This window comes from Armigeres subalbatus, chromosome 2, assembly GCF_024139115.2.
Source record: "Armigeres subalbatus isolate Guangzhou_Male chromosome 2, GZ_Asu_2, whole genome shotgun sequence".
Taxonomy (NCBI): domain Eukaryota; kingdom Metazoa; phylum Arthropoda; class Insecta; order Diptera; family Culicidae; genus Armigeres; species Armigeres subalbatus.
The window spans coordinates 451,894,652-451,915,748 of record NC_085140.1 but is presented as its reverse complement, the minus strand read 5'-3'; the positions used below and the strand labels follow the sequence as shown (position 1 = coordinate 451,915,748).

The window sequence follows — 21,097 nt, the reverse complement described above, 5'->3', positions numbered from 1 at the left end:
AATAATACTAATGACACACTGGTGGTATTCGTACCATGGTACAAGTTGTACCACTAGTGTGTCACCTTGTACCATGCTGGTACAACGTGGAAAACCATGGTACAATATGTACTAGGGTATATAACCGTGGTACTTGTACCATCAGTGTGTCTTTAGTATAAGAGAAACGCGGATAGAAAATATGATTCTGCCAACACTGCAGTCAATCTTCTTCATCGAAGACGAAAGGAAGAAATGGTTTATATAGGTTTATATAGATAAAATCTCACAATCCGCTATTTAATGTGTCCACATCACATAACAATAGAATCCAATAAACAATGGAATTTTATTTCATGATCTATAAATAACTTTCATATTTTATTGCAAACTAATGTTAAATTCATTAAAAAAAATTTATTCAAAAATGGTATAAAATCGAATTTAGCCGTTTTCAGTTTTGAGTGAGTTTTCTTCCAGCTAGTGTCAAACAGTACAGAGACCGACTGATTTCTACACTCCAACAAGCCGCCATAACCGAGCGTGGAAAACTGGGTTGCGAGCGTGAAAATTTTCTTTTCTAGTCGTAGCCTTTTTTTTCACGCATTTTTTACTTTCATCTGCATACCCAGAAAAGCGTAAAAAGTACACCCTAAAAGTAAGCATTATTTGACATAGAGACCTGAATAAGAGAAACGCGGATTGACATGTGCCGCCAATCGAACCGTCAAAAAACAGCAGCCAATCGAGCAAGAGACCTGTCAAGCAGCCAAAACATCGGCTCAAATACTGAAAACGGCTAAATTCGATTTAACACCATTTATGAATGAACCAATTTTAAATGCATTTTTAATTTGTTTTGCAAATCAATGATAGATTACGAAATGCAATTGTTTTATTTGTTGGATTCGATTGTCATGTGATGTGAGCACATTAAATAGCAATATATAAAATTTTACCTGGATAAATCATTTCTTCCTTTTCATATGTTGTTCTTTGATGAAGAAGATTGGCTGCAGTGTTGGCAGAGCTACATTTCCTATCCGCGTTTCTCTTATCAAGGTCTCTATTCGATACCACACATAAAGTTTACCTGGATATATTTTTTATTAGTAGTTTGCGTGGAGAATGGTTATGTGTGCGCTGATATACACCATGAGTTAAATCTATGAATTTTTGCCAATAAATATGTGTGGATTTCTAGTAGCGTATCGATTATATTAGGGTGGCGCTATTGCAAAAATTTATAATCGCGACACATAGGGGAACGGTTCGGCACTTCATCTCATAGCTCCTATCTCCCATCCATCCCATCAAAAACAAAACAATAAAAAATAATTTGGTTTGTTTTATATTTTTGTGATTTTTTTCAGCAGTGAGCACGCATGTTAGCAAAAAGAAGCGACAAGGTTTCCCCTACTTTATACAGTTATTTTTAGCAGTGTACACTGTGCCAGCAAAGTATTCTTTAATGTGTAAAAAAGTACCCATTATGAAGTTAAATAGTTCAACTCATTAAAAGAGTAAACAGCGTTTACTCATTAATGGGTTAACGCCTGTACGTCAAAATCAAGGGTAAATTTTACTCTCTATTGGAAATTTTTAATTTGAGAAAAGGAGTAAACAATACCCATTTTAGCATTACGGCGAAGGAAAATTTGGATTCTTGATTTTCTTTGAATTTGTATGTAATAAAAACATTTATTCTTGTGAATTAGCACAATTCAATGTATTTAGATCTGTAAAATAAAATATAAAGCAAACATCTAGCACTTTTCTACATTAAAGATGAGCGTGATGCAAGGTGGAGTCACCCATGTTTCGTTTGAAGTATGCCGCTCTGGCTCAGATCCATGAGTTGTGGTTCGCCAAGGTTTCTGCTCCCTGTAAATACGCGGAGCATCTGGCTTGAGGTGAGCTGCACAGAACCAGATCCTTGAGTGGTCGTCCGCCAAGGTTTCCGCTCCCTAAACGAGGAGCAACTGATGTTTGGTTTGAGGCAAGGAACCCACCCCCGATCCATTAGTGGCCGTCCACCAAGGTCTCTGCTCCTTACAAATATGTCCGAATAGCGTCGTGGTGTAATTCGCTGGAAGCGCTGCGGTATTCACATATCCAGAGCAGAGTCCGTCGAGACAAATTTCGGCGATAATTTGATGGCAAGCGATAAATAAGTAACATCCTGTTTCTGGCTGCTCTCTTTGCTGGTTTGTTTTGATTCTGCGTTCCGTTTCACGATGTTCCAATTTTCTTTTCTGGATTCCACGCGTGCTGAATGACGTTTGACCTTTTTTTTAATTTGCACGATGTCCAAACCAAGGGCCTCATACGCCTGTCACTGGCGAGCAAAGCTCGTGTACTCTGCATCGAAGCTTAGAACCGGTGTTAGGGCGCAATCGTTAATGTGAACATTTTTTTTTACGTGCACCATTAGGTACACATTTAAAATAAATCGCCGAATTCGGTAAAATTTTACCGAAATCTCAACAGCAGAACTGTTCGGTAAATAATTTAACTGATTTTCGGTGATTTTGACAGTTGAGCAATGGAAAAAATTACAAAAAATCTGTAAAATAAATTACCGAACAGTTCTGCTGTTGAGATTTCGGTAAAATTTACCGAATACGGTGAAATGAGGTAAGTGTGTAGGTGAAGGTTTTCGCTACCTGTTGATGGTGTTGGTTTGCGTGGGAGAGCTATCAGATTCGTCAAATCGTCGTTTGAATCTTTGTTTACAAAAGCAGATAAGTCGTTTTGAAAAATTTGTCTTGATTGACGTACGATCGCTGAAAGCCTAATAATCATATTTTTTTTAAAAATAATCCCGGTGTTTTTCGGTTACCGTGTGTATAAAATTTATATCGAAAAATTTGATAATTACATTTTGGACACCCCAATCTTTATTCCGCGGTCTGCAAAAGCTCTTTTGAGATCTTGAAATTTCACTCGTCTTCTACTTCCTAAAAAAATAAAATAAATAAAACAAAAAGTTAAATTAAATCGTAAATTTTGGTAGCCAAAAGTGGATTTATAAGAGTACAATTAGAGTTTGTTAGATAATGAATTTCCATCGCCCGAAAATTTGCCGAATTTGTCGGGCACCTGACAATGACGATCTCATATCCGTGCGATTGATCCAGGATAGCATCAGCATCGCCAGGATGGTCGAGGTTCTGACCGATATTCAGGTGAGTTTTCAGATAAAGATTAATTATTGCATTAGCAAAACGCGGTAAATGGGCAATCTTTTACAGGTGACGCTAGACAAAAACCTTCCCCAAAATATTTGCTTGCAATGTTTGGAACGAGTCAGGAGCGCCTATCAACTTCGGCTGCAGTGTATAGAATCGGATAAGCAGTTTAGGAACGAAATCTATTCGGTGAAAGATGTACTGAAATTAAGCCACGATGAGTCCAAAGACATGATCAAGTTGGAAATTGAGGCTTTGGACAAAGAAATTGAGCAGGAGGATGAATGTGAAGGCGTTCAAGAAATTTTCACAACGGATCCAGATGAACACAGTCTATCAATAGTGCCTGAAGAATTGAATGAGAAGGTTGATCTGAAGATTATAGCAGAAGAGACCGAAGAAAGCTTTTTGGTAGAAGAATCAATAGTGGAAACTGAGGATAGCAAATTGACAGCTGCTCAGCAGCTGATAGATATTCTGGCCCCTGAAGAGGACAACAATAGAAAATCCAGTTTGATGTATTTGAGTCATTATCAGGAAAAGGATTACGAAGTGCTTATCGAGAGCGATCATTACGATCACGTAAGGTTTATGTCTGCTAGTTGTTGTGGCTGTTCGGAACGGTTCAAGGACAAGACAGATCTGGTACAGCATGGTTTGATTGAACATCGCAGGCTCACGAAAGGTAAGTTTGAATTGGTGAGAGGTATATTTGCCTTTCTCGTACACCAAACTGTAATCACTCCAAAAACAAATTTTCATTTTCATATTTTTTTCATTCATTGGCTATTGATTCGGCATTGTATAATTAGATTATAAAGATAAATTGTTGATTAGTTAGGAAACCGATGAATTGAGATGATAATGTGATGAGTATGTGCACAAAAACTCATTCGTCTTTTAGGCACTTATCTTTGATCATTTTTGTTTCGCAACAAGTTGCATTTAAACATGCGATACCGTGCACGCACCCAACTTTGCGCAGCTCCTAACTTTGCGCATTTTGCGGTGATTTTTGTAATATAATGCGTTTAAATTGAATTTCGAAATATAATTATTACTTGTCAGCACAATATACATGTTATCATAACAGTGTATGCATTTTTTCGCTGTTAAATGACATATTTTTCATTTTAATAGTCGAAACTTGTACTGAAAACAGTGAAAATGACCAAAATGGCGTGTTCTTAGCACAAATGACAAGTGACGGTTTACCCGAAAAACTGTATTTTTTGTAAATTTTTACATTCGCTGACAACTGATTACACATGGACCCAATAATTATAATATTGTAGAAGCCATCTCATGAGAATTTGGTTAGTTATTTACATTTTTCTTTAAAATATATGATGCGCAATGTTAGGAACAATTTTTCAATACAGTGTACCTAATTTTGCGCACAACTTGTATTGCTTCGATATTTTCAACATTTATGATATACTTCGTCGGAATAGGGTTTACGCAAAAAAGTACTTTTGTTAGCTGTGGCCAATGTACATAAATGAGGCTGTACATACACCAACAGACGTGAAAACATACTAAGTATGTTGAATCATAAGAAAATAATGTCGGGCATCCTTATATTCTCAAATATGCTCAAATATGCCTACAAATGGAATGAACATAAATTGTAATAGTAGTATTAGCTGAAAAAATAAAATTTGGATGAAAAATTGTATGATAGACGCTTGCTTCGTGTTAGAAATTTTCCAAGTTATGTGCGCAAAGTTAGGCATATAATAAGGGGTCTGCTTTGAAGTTTAATTTACTATTTATTTTAAATTTGTGTACCAAATTTAGTTCTCAAACAATAATATAATAATAATACTACAGCATGGAAACTATTTCAGGCAGATAGCTACTTTCTGTAAGTTGTACGAGTTGATTCAATTTTGTATTTCCTTAACTGCGCAAAGTATGGTGCGTGCACGGTACGTTCATAAAAGCATAACTTATGCTTATAGTGGCTGGATAAATAAATACCTTTCTTTGGTACCTACTTATGCTGTTTTAATTTGCTCATATCGTCAAACGGGGTGACACTTTTCAAGTTTCTCTCTCAATAATTCTGAATTAAACGGATTTATTCATTCCACTGTTACATGATACTTTTAATGTGTCCTAATATTAGTGATTAGACATATAACAATAATAAAAGTATGAACATAATATCAAAATGATGGGTGTTGCAAGCCACCCCTACTGCGGGTCACATGCAACACTTCATCGAATTCAATCATAACATGTTTGAGAACAACTTTTTTTATATTGTCATTTATTTGAAGGCTCAGGCGCCAGGAAGTATAACGGAGCCATGATTTGGCTGAATTGTTTGTACAATTTCATGATTTGCTACTTAATTTATATGTTAGTATTGGGGAGTTTTGATGTTTGACCACCGTAAGTCTTAGTTTTACTGTTTTCTGTATTAGGATAATGTAAAATTGTTGTTAGGGCTTGTGTTAGGGACAAATCGTACCGCCAAGCGGCTTCCCGGATAAATAATTTGTTTTTTAACTTCTACCGCTGCCTACATCAAAGTTTTTTTGAAAGATTAGCACACATGCGACTTTCTGAAGGTTTCTTTTCTTGTAGTTTCGCGGCACGATAAAGGAATTCTGTAACATAAAATCAATGCTAGGTTGAAAAAAAAATGTTTAAAAGCTGAATCAGCAGTTTTTGAAAAATAAACTATTGTGTATCAACCGTCTAAGACGAATTAAGTACTCTCCATAAATAATTAGTGGATTTAAATGGAGAGTAAGGTACATTGGGGCAAGTGGGTAAAGGAAATCGTATATTTCATGTTCATCAAGTCATAAAAGTTGAATATAATATTGAAATTGATCATATTTATGACATAACGAATCATCTATCCAATCTTTATATGCCTGCGAACAAGATCTTTGAAAAATATTTTTAGGATACAAAATATTTGGAAAACAAAAAAATCGGTTTCAATTTTTCACTTGCTCCACATGTGGGGTAAGTGAAAAAATGATTTTACAAAGGAATTTTTCAATATAAGAACACATTTTCTGTTCATATATTGCATGTAAATGATAATTATGCTGAATAGAGCATAACTGTGATCTGTTGTGATGCTTTTTGACATCTCATAAAAGTCAAAGGGCACTAGAGTGCCTACATTAAATGATTTTTATGTTTTTATATTTTCTTTACTTGAATTTTTTGATCTAATTTTGATCTAATATCTCATCTCGATTTGTGTCTAACACTACTTTCTATTTCAGGTTTATATTAAGATAATAAACTTTGGCGATAATGCAGAGAAATTATCTTTGAAATATTCATCAAACATGGAATCATATTGTGTTTCATCAACAATCCACTTATGATTTCAGTAGAAGAGTCTAAATGAACAAATAAATAAATTTTATAAATTTAAAATAAATCATAATTGTTGATATATTTGAAATAGTAGTGATTCTTGTATTTAAGCTGTATAAATAACAATGTTTCACGAATTATTTATCAAACATGGATTATTTAAAACACTGACACGCTTGGCACTTTGGATTCCTGATTTAGTATTACGACGTATCACTGTAATAACCAAAAGCCTTCGAATGAGTTCGAATTGGTTTTATTTGTTTATATACGCTTAATAGAAATTATTTGTATTTGGAAAAATAGAGAAATGCATTCAGTGTCGGAAAATTTTCACTTGCCCCACCCATGGCAAAAAACAGGCAAAGCAATACATTTTTTTTCAAAATTTTTGATGTTTGTTGCGGCGGTTTTCCTTGGCTTGATTGAAACTCTTCTGACAGCAGTGTCCATTACCAACAGCTTCAAAGCTGAAATTTATTTTTCATTCATAATTATTAAATCATATATATATAAAGTAACTTACAATCTAGTTCCAATTCAATTTACAAACCACCGTATCCACCGCAACTACAATCCAATCTGATTCCCTCAGCATGACAGTGTTGCTAGTTTCACTGAACCTACCAACTCATCTTAACACTCCCACCCGTGAAGCTAGTAACAAACTGGTCTATTATACAATTCAAAACTTTCTATTTACCATAATAAAAAAACATTTTGACTATTGTTTCTAAACTTCTCCTACAAATTATTCCCCTATCAGTCCCGCCTGGATCGAAAAGTATTCCTTTCACAAAACGATTCACAATTTCTTTCATAACTTTATGTGCGCAAAACAAACCGCTTTGCTTCGAATTGCACGCCAAATCGTTCTTAGCTTCTGCGTAAACGAATTCTGTTTTACCCTTACTCTGTGCGGTGGTGCACAAACAGATGTATTCATCCGAGCTCGTTCGATGATCGGAACGGCGCACAATTGTCGTCGCCGCATCACTACTGCTTTGCAGCGCTTGTCCTACCGATTCAGATTCGTTGTTTTTCTCTTCCGATACACGCAAACGTAATGCATTATCGCCGTGTGATTTAGTTTGATCGCCGACATGCTGTTCTTTCTTCACCGATTTTTCACAGATGTTTTGCTCACTATATTTGATTATTATTGCTTCCCTTCGTTCACTAAATTCTAAATCAATTTTCTCTGCAGCAGCCTTGTAATACTCATCTAATTCCTTTACTTTGCGCTCGTAATCCAACTGGATTCTTTTTTCATTTTCGGACTGTTGAGTCCGCCATGCTTTGTTTTGCTCCTCCAGCAGCTCGAGCTTCCTTCTCAGTTCGTCCATGGCGACTCCTTTCAAGTTGAGAGTTAGATTCTTTGAAGAATGTTGCGGCGGTTTTCCTTGGCTTGATTGAAACTCTTCTGACAGCAGTGTCCATTACCAACAGCTTCAAAGCTGAAATTTATTTTTCATTAATAATTATTAAACCATATATATAAAAAATAACTTACAATCTAGTTCCAATTCAATTTACAAACCACCGTATCCACCGCAACTACAATCCAATCTGATTCCCTCAGCATGACAGTGTTGCTAGTTTCACTGAACCTACCAACTCATCTTAACAATGTTCATATCAATATTTTTGTGGCTGGAATTCAAAACTACAAAGAAAACCAACTTATCAATGCACTAATTGAATGTGTTATGGAAACCAACATAAAAAAATATTTGTATTTATTGACACGCAAAACAACTTGGGGGGAAATGCTTATCTAATCTTCCGGTCAATGTCATCATATAGTGCATATACTCCTGTATATATACGATTGTGATGCATCACCAGTGCTACGATGTGCACGTATTACCTGGCAATCTAACTGCATTGATTGTCTGCCTTTTCAGAATTCCCAATAATATTCCGTTTAAATATCACAAATGATGGTTAATTGTTTGTGCTAAAAAAGGGAGAAAAGTGCAGTGGGTATCGGCCAAGTTCCCCCTGGCGGTGCTAAAATGATAAGCGGGAACAATACCTAATTCCATTTAAATCTTTTAGTATTATTAGTGATTATCACGCGTTATTATTTTATGTGGGGGCACGCATGGAACATATTTTTCAACGCGGGTGTCAGGCGGCTGACCCATGCTCGACCAAAATAGTAAAATTTAGCTAGAATATTTTAATTTTGCTTGATTATTTTTATTTTATTTTTATTTTTACCATCAAATGATTAGGAGCTTATTTTCAACATCACATAACGCAAGAGAGGGTATGGTTGGGGCATGGTTGTCCCGTGTCGTTTATGGCGATGTCGTTCCCGCATCTATGACGCCTTTGCTTGAACAAATCATTTTATGTAATGGCGGGACATGTTAATAATTCATTCTAGTTCTCAAATATTTTGGTAGATACTCTGGAGGCTGTCAAGGCGGTGGAGGGACATTGCCTATGAGTGGCAGAGACGGCTGTGCTCTGGGCGGCAGCATGGTGAAAGCAGTTTCAGGATAGTTAGGATTCAGTTTTCATACTTAAGAGAATATCTAGAATAATATTATATTTTGATGAGCCAACCTCCATTTTTAATCACGAGCTTTATTTAGTAGCATAGGTTATCAGTACTCGTAATATACTTAATTCGGTGGGCACGCTTGGAACACATTTTTAACTCAAGTTCGACCAAAATTGTAAAATTTAATTGATTTATTTTAATTCAGTTTAATTATTTTAATCTTTCTGCGTCAAATGGTTAGGTATTTGTTCCCCCACCCCTTCTGCTCTCTCCTTTTCTATTTTATGTTTCCAAACTTAAACCAACGTGATCACACTAATCCCAAACTGCACGTACCTCTATCATATCAATCTACATACGAATCTACATACAAGAAGCGACAATCACCAGAAAACGGATTTCAATCATTTCCCTTTTACCATAAGTATAAATCATCTAAGCTATAATAAACTCTATCGTAGCGATTCCGAACTGTCTAAGCATCTTAACACAGTCTATTATAAACATAAACACAACCGTTTCTATCTCTACAAACATTTCTCTAATAAAAGGTTCCATAGCAGTCGCTAGAGCCGGAAGCGGTCAACAAGCCGCTCCATACTCTCCTCCTCTGTCTTCTATTATCTCACAATTTTACTACCCTGAAACTGAACTGTTTCGGACCCCTTATGGGTTTGAAGCAGAGGACGGGACACTCGAGCCTACCAGTCAGTGGATGGAAAGGTCCGTTGTGATAAAGGGTCTATCACAAGCCTCGGATAACCTGGAATAAGTTTTCCACGAGTCGAGTTCACATTGATTTCATGAGTTCTATAAATTAATCGTCACGTTGAAAATTTAAGCCAGCAGTGTAAACGTATTGCCTAATGTCATACAACGTAGATTGGCCACGGCCCGGGGATACGTTGAGTATAACGAGTATAACAAGAATATAACAAGAATTGACACGCAAAACAACTTGCGCAAAAGATAAACTTGAAAGGTTAATAAACTTTTACTCTCGCATGTTGAGATGGTTCATTATTTCATGTTTCACTTATTCAAAGCATTGATTTGAATGGCCTTGTATGATTGCGAAGTGAAATTGAATAATTCTGTGCTTCATCAATGAAATACTTGCGTTTTTTTCACTTACCCCATTTACCCACTTACCCCACTGTACCTTACTTAATTCGTCTTAGACGGTTGAATACATTCCACTAAAAGAGCTTAATATATTTTTCTATCGTGTATCACCTGTTGCAAGTCAAGAACACACCGCCTCCCCCCCCCCCAAATTAAAAAAAAATGTTGTTTCAAAAACAAGCAAAAACAATAAATCACGCTCCTCTAATGTGAAAGTGTACTATACACATATGGAAGTGTTGGCTTGAGAAATGGATTGCGAGTGATTTGACTATGCGTCCAATTTGGGAATCTATAGCTCGTTCAGTAGCCGCTAGGTTGCGAAGGCCGACGGAGGTCCTTCGTAGCTTAGTTGGTTAAAGCACCAGTCTAGCGTACTGTAGGGTCATGGGTTCGAGTCCTATCGAAGGAAAAGTGGTTACCTCCAATACATTTTCCAAATCAATATCTTCCACATAACGTACATATTCACATATGAGTTTTCACAACATTGTAAATTAATGTCAAAGTCGGGTGGTTTAATCCCCGGAAATAGGCATTTAACTTTGATTGAACCAAACAATTTTATTATTTTATGGTTTTTGCGGAATTACATATCTAATTAGGTACTCTAGCTGAAGAGGGGATCGATTTTGGCGAAATTATTTTCAATTTGCTACACAAACTTACGATTTACGACGTTCGACTTTCAATTACCGAAACAGTTTCACAAAAGAATACAAAAAAAAACAACAGTGAGTTTGAGAACTAAAAATTTTATTCAAAAAATTGTAATAAATAGTAAATTGAACTTCAAAGCAGACCCCTTATTATATGCCTAACTTTGCGCACATAACTTGGAAATTTTCTAACACGGAGCAAGTGTCTATCATACATTTTTTCATCCAAATTTTATTTTTTCAACTAATAGGTACTACTTTTACAAATCATGCTCATTCCATTTGTAGGTATATATGAGCATATTTGAGAAAATTAGGATGCCCAGCATTATTTTCTTATAATTCGACATACTTAGTATGTTTTCACGTCTGTTGGTGTATGTACAGCCTTATTTATGTACATTGACCACAGCTAACAAAAGTTCTTCTTTGTGCAAACCCATTTCCGATGAAGTATATATAAAAATTGAGAAAATGTAAATCGTGTAAAACAGAATCCAGTGTAAATGACAAACCAAATTCTCATGAGATGGCTTTAACAATATTATAATAATTGGATTCATGTGTAATCAGTTGTCACCAAACGTGCACGGTAGACACCAATTTTCTTCTTTTCTCATTGGCATTACATCCCTCAATAATGGGGCATTGTCACCTCGCAAATTAATGTTCATACATTATGCAGGGGTTTTTTTATGACTGATTATGCTCGAATTCGGCCTAAACATTCTTTGCATATCAAAGAATATTGTGGCCAAATTTCATAAAATTTGGTCGATTAAAATCCCCCTGACAATAATAGAACAAAACCTGCCGAAGCCGTATTTTTCCCTGTTATAAAGCTAGCACGATGATACTTGCAGACGAAGATGGCGGTATGGTGATGGACCTGGGGGAACGCGCGCAGGACATAATTCTACCGGCTCCGGATCTCCAGGAAATCCAGGAGGAGATTGGCCGGCTGAAGAACAACAAAGCCCCTGGGGTTGACCAACTACCAGGAGAGCTATTTAAACACGGTGGTGAGGCACTGGCTAAGCAAGATTTGGGAGGAGGAAGTTTTGCCGCAGGAGTGGATGGAAGGTGTCGTGTATCCCATCTACAAAAAGGGCGATAAGCTGGATTGTAGCAACTACCGCGCAATCACATTGCTGAACGCCGCCTACAAGGTACTCTCCCAAATTTTATACCGTCGACTAGCACCAATTGCACGAGAGTTCGTGGGGCAGTACCAGGCGGGTTTATGGGCGAACGCTCCACCACGGACCAGGTGTTCGCCATTCGCCAAGTACTGCAGAAATGCCGCGAATACAATGTGCCCAATGTACAATGTGCTCTATTAACTAAATAACTAACTAATAAACTGACACGGTTGATCAAAGCGACGATGGATCGGGTGATGTGCGTAGTTTGCTTTGGAAGGGGTAATACGAAGAGCAGGGATTAACACGAGTGGTACAATTTTCAATAAGACCGTCCAGCTGTTTGGCTTCGCCGACGACATAGATATTATGGTACGTGACTTTGAGAAGATGGATGAAGCCTACATCAGACTGAAGAGGGAAGCCAAGCGGATCGGACTAGTCATCAACACGTCGAAGACGAAGTACATGATAGGAAGAGGTTCAAGAGAAGACAATGTGAGCCACCCACCGCGAGTTTGCATCAGTGGTGACGAAATCGAGGTGGTAGAAGAATTTGTGTACTTGGGCTCACTGGTTACTGCCGAAAATGATACCAGCAGAGAAATTCGGAGACGCATAGTGGCTGGAAATCGTACATACTTTGGACTCCGCATAACGCTCCGATCGAATAGAGTTCGTCGCCGTACCAAACTGACAATCTACAAAACGCTCATTAGACCGATAGTCCTCTACGGACACGAGACCTGGACGATGCTCGTGGAGGACCAACGTGCACTCGGAGTTTTCGAAAGGAAAGTGCTGCGTACCATCTATGGTGGGGTGGAGATGGCGGACGGTACGTGGAGGAGGCGAATGAACCACGAGTTGCATCAGCTGTTAGGAGAACCATCCATCGTTCATACCGCGAAAATCGGACGACTACGGTGGGCCGGACACGTAGCCAGAATGTCGGACAATAACCCGGTGAAAATGGTTCTCGACAACGATCCGATGGGCTCAAGAAGGCGAGGTGCGCAGCGGGCAAGGTGGATCGATCAGGTGGAAGATGACTTGCGGACCCTCCGTAGACTGCGTGGTTGGCGACGTGTAGCCATGGACCGAGCCGAATGGAGAAGACTCTTATATACCGCACAGGCCACTTGGGCCTTAGTCTGAATAAATAATAATAATAATAACGATGATACTTTTATGCCCAGGGAAGAACGATAAAATTTCCTCGACCCTCGTGCGGTAAGATCCACGGCTACTAAGCAGGCTCATAATTTTCCGGACCCTCGTGCGGTAAGATGCATGGCTACTAAGCAAGCTCATGTTGAGGGTGGTATCATCCTGTTAGCCTCATTATACACAAATCCAGAAATGGTAGCTTGGCTTAGAAATCTCGCATTTAATAACTGTGGAAGTGCTTTATGAACACTAAGCTGCAAGGCGGCAATGCCCAGTGGGGGATGTAAATTAAATGCCAATGAAGAAAGAGATGCAATGTTATTATCGATTTTGAAAGCGTTGTTTTATTAAACTGTAGGCCTTATTTGATTGATAACATTATCCTGTTGGATACATTCCCTTTTTTAGAAAATGCTTACTTCGCCAGGAGGAGTTCAGGATCTTGATCTCAGAAATGATCTTTCTTCAAATGAGTGAAATGAAGTGTAAATCACTTTATGCACTGTGCATGAAAAACACAGAAGCGACGTTTTCCTTAAAAATCGTAAACGTGTTTGCTCGCGCGTGAGGAAACAATGATTGAGATTTTTGAGTGATTCTACCAACACTGAGAGGGTATTTTATTAGGTGTCAATTTAAATTAATGTCCTGAAATTCTTGACTCTCGCGAATGACAATGAATTCCGTTGAATCTGAAAACATTCTGTTGTTAGAAGAACTACCTTCTATTACCTGCTCTCAAAATTTTGCTAAAACTTTGGAAACCTCGAGGGATTCTTAAGAATCCGAGAAAATTCTTGGAAGATTCTTAGGAATTTTTGGACAATAACTTGGAAATCCTGGATGATGTTTTCGGAATTATGCCGGAAAAAAAAAACTCTGGGAATTTGGAGGATTCTTTAGAAATCCCGCCAGAGTAATCTTTATTATTATTATTATAGAGTTTTGGCACTTCCTTAATAAAATACTGGGAATTTTCAGCTATCCTGGCAAATTTTAATGCTAGAGGGGATTAGCCTTTCTGGATCTCATTCTCAAATTTTGTGATAAAATCCTATAATAGCGTTTACACGGGATGCTTTAGTTATGGTGGTACAGGAATCTTTTAACGATGCTGTAAGGTCCAAGAACCACTGTTATTTGGATGCTATGAGGAGGTCATGAGAAAGTTGCCAAGTTTCCAAGAAAGTTGCCAACATCATTATTTTTAATTGTTTTATGCATTTTTTTGGATTCTTTCGTTTAGTCATGTCTAAACCGAAAAAATCGTCCAAAATGGATTTCAATGCGTTGGTGGAAGCCATTAAAAGATGTTCGGTGGATAAGAGGACGACAAATTCGATTGCTAAGGCGTATTCGATTCCTCGGACTACTCTTCAGGGCTACTTGAAAAAAGTAGAAGCAAATTTCGCTGATGTTGAGAAAGTTGATGATGGTCAACTGTTGACTTTCGTGCGTGAATGTAACCAGCGTGTGCCATCGAATCAGGTAAATTGTGTTCTTCCACCTTCTACGTGAATAATGAGTAATTATTTGATTTTTTCATTCATTTTAGGTTTTCTCAATAGCCCAGGAGAACTATTTAGTCGAGAACATTTTGAAATACGCGATGCATCACTATGGTACAAGCGTCGAAGAATTGCGCGGGTTGGCTTACCAGTTCGCCGTGAAGCTTAACATTGAGGTCCCGGATAACTGGTATGCGGACAAAAAAGCCGGCAAATACTGGTACAATAAATTTATGCTTCGCCATCCTGAACTAGCTTTGCGAATCTCAGCGAAGTCCTCGTTAGATGGCGCTAAAGCTATCTGCAAACAAAACGTGGAATTGTTTTTCGATCACCAGACATCTCCGGAGATCCTTGCGGATTTAAAGAAGAAAGCGGCTGAGCGTGAGCTGAAAAAAATGGCAATCAAGGCGGCCAAGGCAACAACATCAGACAAACGATCAAACAAACGCAGTGAGCAGTCTCTGCCATCATCAAAAGCCAAACCATCGCCTAAGCGCGTCAAGATAGCGTCAGCCAAAGCCAGAACATTGACTCAACATGCCTCGGTGGAAGGAATCTTCGGCACTTGAAGAGGTTGTCGAATGCCGGTCAAACCCAAATTAACTGCCGCCAACCCAATCGGATGCGACCGACCAGTACATTTTGAAGTGTGCCCATATGAGCTCTGGCTATAGGTTCATTGAATGAGTCGATGAATGATGTGAAAAGATTCAACTTGTGTATTTTTAGAGGCTGATTATTTTTAAGATTATTTCTTTTCGTTAAATATTGGAGGTTCCCATTAGATGAATTTCTATTTTGAGCTGAGTTTGGTGTACCTGAACCCAAAACAACAAATTCGAAATAATTACCAATATTAAGGGTAAAGTGGGGCAAGAATGGTCAGTACCGTTTTTGAGCATCGTATGTACATATTTTAATGCAGAGATTATGCCTTTGCTAGAAGAATAATTTGGTTCTGCACTATTGTCATTCGATTTGAGAATAAATTTTATTTTGGTATGACAAGGTAAACTATTTTTCAGCTATGTTTCTTATGCGAAACACACTTCCTCTGAAATTGTCTCACGGACAAAAATCGCTCATTTCTGTGTGATACATAGTCTAACTCGCTAAAAAAGTGTTTAGATTTGAAATGATTTAACAATTTGTAGAATATGCATAAGTATCAGGGTTCGGATTTCTCACTCACTCAAGCGACAACTGATCACTCCACCATGCATTTTATCCGGATAAATTACAAGGCGATAAACTCCGGCACAAGCGATGGTGCGAAAAATTGTTATCCTTCTTCCCATGTTTCGCGAAAATCAAATGCTGCTTACTTTGCCTCTCCAAGCTGATTGAATCTGACGGTGCGCCACGATAAGCAGAAGGTTCAATACAGCAGTTTTTCCCCTCGCTTTCAATCAATTATTCATGTGGTGGAATGGTTTTAGTGGGCGCTCTGAACATTTTAAAATTGTTTTGGGTCCGAAACCCGTTGCGGTCCTAAATTTTTGTAAATATGCTTGTAAAATTTATCTGGTGAGGCGACGAGAAGGAAAATTTGTGGATTAAAATTAAATTATCCGGCGCTCACGAATTTATCACCCGCCATTCTATCCGGATAAAAATGTTGTGTGAGAATACTTCCTCACAGGGGGACCATGAAAAATCACACTCCGCTTAATGGATTAATCGTAGGTTTTTATTCATATGAGTGAGAATTCTGAAGCCTGATAAATATTCAATGACCAATATTCAACCGAATATTGGCAGTACAGAGCCGACTATGAATGTGTCTGGAAGTAAGCTAACAAGTGAAGAAAAATGGACTTCATCCAAGGACCTCATACGCCTGTTACTGGCGAACAAAGCTCGTGTACTCTGCATCGAAGCTTATAGAACCACTGTTAGGGCGCAATCGTTAATGCGAACATTTTTATATTCGGTTAGTTACTGCAAATAAATTCTTTTTCGTGTCCCTTTAATCAAGCAGGTATCTCAAGCATACCACATCGTTATATTGCTACATGATTGAGTGTTTAATTTTGATAAAATATCGAAAACAAAAGTGTGCATAAAAATTCCCTCGCCATGACAAAAAGGTGGTAGAGAATTAACACTGTTGTTTACATTTTAGAACCAGCACTTGTCGGGGTAGGGATTCAGTGCTCCGCCTCCTCCCCCTGACTTCATCAAATAATTTCGATTATTTTACACTCTGCTTGTAAGTATTAGAGTTATGTTAGTTAGACTCCAAATTAATTAATAGGCAGTTCAAGCTCAAATGCTCAAAATAATTTTCTTAACAATAGGCAGTTGTTAGATCATGCGAAGTGTCTGGTATAACTGTTGCCATTATTTAAGTGAGATGTGATAAAAGTTTCTCTACGGAGTTTATTTTCAAAACATTATGATAACGTCATTCTTCTAAACGCGATATCTAAAATAATAAATCACTACATATTTAAATTTTTAGTTTTCATTTTGACACTGGAAATATCATTGTCAAGCCCCTTAGGGAAGATCCATTAATTACGTAACGCAAAAATTGGTCATTTTAACACTCCCCCACCCCCTTCCCCTTTGTCACACTTTTTATATGAATCACGTTGAACGTGGAACGTTTTTCTGGGGAATGTTAAAATCAACTGAACATAACCAGTAAGTGGAGGCGATATGTTATCATTGGCATACTATTATTTATTAATTATTTTGTTCGGAGTAAAAATATAGCCTTCTAGTTCCTACAATTTTGTTTTATGAGAAAGGCTAAAATACTAACTTGTCTTAGGACACGTGACTTTCCAAACATTTAAGAGCTTTAAAATTATTTTCATTTTATCAACAGATTTTCGTGAAAATGATCTTCAGGAATGCCCAATATGCTTCGAAACATTTTCCACCGTAGATGATCTCACGCTTCATCGTAGCCACATCGACACTGATCGTTTTCATTGTCGAGAATGTGATATGCTAATGGATAGTCGCGAGCAACTATTCTATCATCTGGATACTACTCATTCGATACTGATTGACAGTTTTGATACAGACCAAGATCACAGCGAGGAAGAGGTCGAGGAAATCATTACGAGCGATCAGGTTTCTGGTGCAACTTTATCGAGTTTCAACAAAAATCAATACCGATTAATTGCTACGGACAAGGAATATGATTTGGTGGAATTCATGTGCCTGCGATGTTGTGGATGCGAAAGTTTATTCGAATATCGGGAGCAATTTGAAACCCATTCCAAGGAGCGACATCTGCCGGAACGAGTAGAACACGACGAACAGAACCCATATGAATGCAGTATATGCTATGAGCGGTTTGCCAAGAAATCTTCGCTAACATTCCATCGCAACAAGCCAAACAAACGGCGTGTAGTGTGTCGTCTGTGTGAAGAAATTTTCAAGGGGGAAACCTCCTGGCGAAGGCATTTGATTAAATACCATAGCATTACACCGCACATGAACGACGACGTTGGAGCTGAAATAATGGAAGTGGATGAATGTGACATGCAAACGGATGATTGCAAGAGTGATGCTTATAGTATTCAAGAGATTGAATACATAGAAGAAGATCAAACTGATGAGCAGGAATTCGAGGATGATGAAGCAAAACCTACCCCCAACGATGATGAAGAAAAGCAAGAAACTATTCAAATCAGACAAGATAGTAAATACATTACCACTCGTCAGCGGAAGCAGATGGCTTTGATACCAGGTAATTTTGTCCAAATTGTAGCCGAGTACGAAGGATACAATATTGTTGAAATAACCAAAGAACGTTGCTGTTTTTGCCTGAAGTTTTTCGATTCTCTTGAACAATTGAATGAACATTCAAAAGAGCATCAAACCAAGTCCCTTTCCGAACAACCCCCACCGTCGAAGAATCGGATAAGCTACGAATGTGAATACTGTTTGAAAAAGTTTGATATCGCAATGATCTTTGTTGTTCATAAACGCATACGCGAACAGAAACAGTTCTATCAGTGCAGATTGTGCGATTTTGTTATCGATTCAGAGTCGCGATTGAAAAATCATATGCTGTACAATGAGCAGCACGCGAGGTTCTTCAACATTATACGAGAAGACGTCAGCGATCGATACGACGCCGTTAAGCTTCCTGGGTTCCGATGCTGTGGTTGTGAGTGTTATTTTGAAGACGAGTCAGCTCTCACCGAGCATTCCCGGAAGGAACATCGTACCGATTCGAAGAAGGACGCAGACAAGCGTAGACCAGTATGCGTAATTTGTGACAGGCAGTTCAACACCACAATGGAAATGACTAACCACCAGAAAAGGAGAGACTCCACGATACGGTATTACTGTAAGCTTTGTGATTTTGAATCCCTGAGCGAAGCACGAATGCTCAAACATTTGTACAGCTCAATTCACAATGAATCGCTACCAGCGATTGAAGTCCAGAAGGTTGAAGTAGGCGCTCGTAGAGTAGGTTCCGTGCGATACTGCTGCTTCGATGAATGTGCTCTTCCGTTCCATAACTTCGGCAAACTCCTACAGCACGTCCTGCAGACACACCAATCGAAACGCGAAGCAAATAAAGCGGCGGCAGTAGTTGAAGGCGAATCCAGCACCAACCGATGGCAGTGCGATTGTTGCTGCCAACTATTTCGGACGGGAGCAATTCTCCGACAGCATCAGTTCGCCCACCGAGTGCCAAAGACATTTGTATGTTCCATCTGCGGGGAGGCTAAACCAAGCAAAACGGCTCTCACGGTACACGAGATGAAGCACACCGGTGAACGGCCTCATGCTTGTAATATATGCAACAAGGTAGGTGGAGGTCTGCAAGAATATGTTCTATGCGTACTTTCGAATAAATCGTTCACGCTTCAAGGTCAATTAACATATGACCAAAGTAACATTTATCATGGATAAGATTATAGGCTTATATGCAAACTATTTAACTAATTTTTTCCTTTGTAGCGCTTCACATCAAAGACCATACTGAACTCACACATGAAGTGTCACTTTCCTAAGCAACACCAATGTCCAGACTGCGGCGAGAAGTTTGCTCGAGGAGAAAATCTCAAACGCCACATCCGCCATCGCCATTCAGAGGCCACTTACAGCTGTACCTTCTGTCCACGGATGCTGAAAACGCGCGAAGCACAGATCCTACACGAACGGTCGCACACAGGCGAAAAGCCATTTGAGTGCCGAACGGATGGGTGCAGCAAACGTTACTCTAGCATCACGGATCGGCGGCGGCATGAGATGGCCAGCCATACCGGCGAGAGGCCGCATCAGTGTTCCTACTGCGCTGCGTCCTTTGTACGGAAACGTCAGCTTACCATACACGAGCGGAAGCACACCGGGGAGCGACCGTTTGCATGCGACCAATGCGGAAAGGGATTCATTGATGCCCCACTGCTGAAGAAGCATGTATGTTGTTGATTGTAACTGAGGGCCACCGTAACGTACAACAGACATATGCTTCGTTTCTGAGATATTGAAATATGTTAATTTTATTTAATTTAAATTCTAGTGAATATATCGTATTGTATCACTTAAGGTGATTATACAATCAAGCCATGTGGTGAATTTTGAATTCACCACACGGTTTTTTACTCCTATTGTTAAAAGTTCAAATCTAGCGTAATAATGTTCCTACAATGCTGAAATTAAAGTCGATTATTCAGAATAAGTGAGCAAACGATTTACGGATGTTTCATCCCCATGGGCGTTGTGGTTCTCTCAATTCATGTTCTTGAAAAATCACTAGAAAAAGCACGTGGTTTCCAAGATGGCCGATTTGTGGCTTTGTTGTATAACCACCTTAAATGTCTGCGAATCTTTTGGAATTCATTTGGTCCTTTTTACACAATTCTGAATCTCCTACCACTCTGGTAAATCTGATGTAAGCAAGCAATGATGCAAGTACAAAGCAATTGCAGTGGCAGGAGTTTTACGTTGCCATGTAATGATAATCCTAACGAGGTACGGCAAAGGTGGAAATTTTCTATACTCGCTCTCTGCTATCAATGAGTATCCGAAAGAGTGTCCTTCAGGGTCTAATTAGGGTCCTGCTACACTGGCGTTATACGCATAACTGTCCCATGTATATAGGGAATCCCAGCAAACATGGGACAAATATGCGTATGACGGCAGTACAGCTCTTCGATGAACCGACGCCGAGTGGAGCATCCTTCTCCGCTGGACTCGATCCTTGACCAATCGCTTCCAGTTGCCCTGAACATTGAGCGCTCTCAGGTCCTCTCAACTGCAAAAAGCCATCATGAACGCGGCCATCCACGAAGCCTGCGGTCTCTTCCGGGTTCTCTACTAAATATTATCTTCGCTTGACGTTCTTCCGGCTTACGAACAACGTGACCAGCCCACCGTAGTCTGCCGTGTTGTATAAGCTTAATAATATCCAGCCCTTTATACACCTGGGACAATTCGTGATTCATGCGACGTCGCCAGATACCGTTCTCCTGTTTAC

At 38.7% G+C, this 21,097-nt stretch overlaps 1 protein-coding gene across 1 annotated transcript; it reads left to right on the top strand.

The window, feature by feature from the left end:
- Positions 1-2,878: 2,878 nt before the first annotated feature.
- On the top strand, positions 2,879-20,166 carry LOC134213743 (zinc finger protein 420-like). Its single transcript, XM_062693064.1, has 4 exons — positions 2,879-3,167; positions 3,234-3,855; positions 17,480-19,425; positions 19,579-20,166. Exons 1-4 carry the CDS (start codon positions 3,039-3,041, stop codon positions 20,047-20,049), a joined length of 3,168 nt encoding a protein of 1,055 aa, XP_062549048.1. The 5' UTR covers positions 2,879-3,038; the 3' UTR covers positions 20,050-20,166.
- Positions 20,167-21,097: the final 931 nt, after the last annotated feature.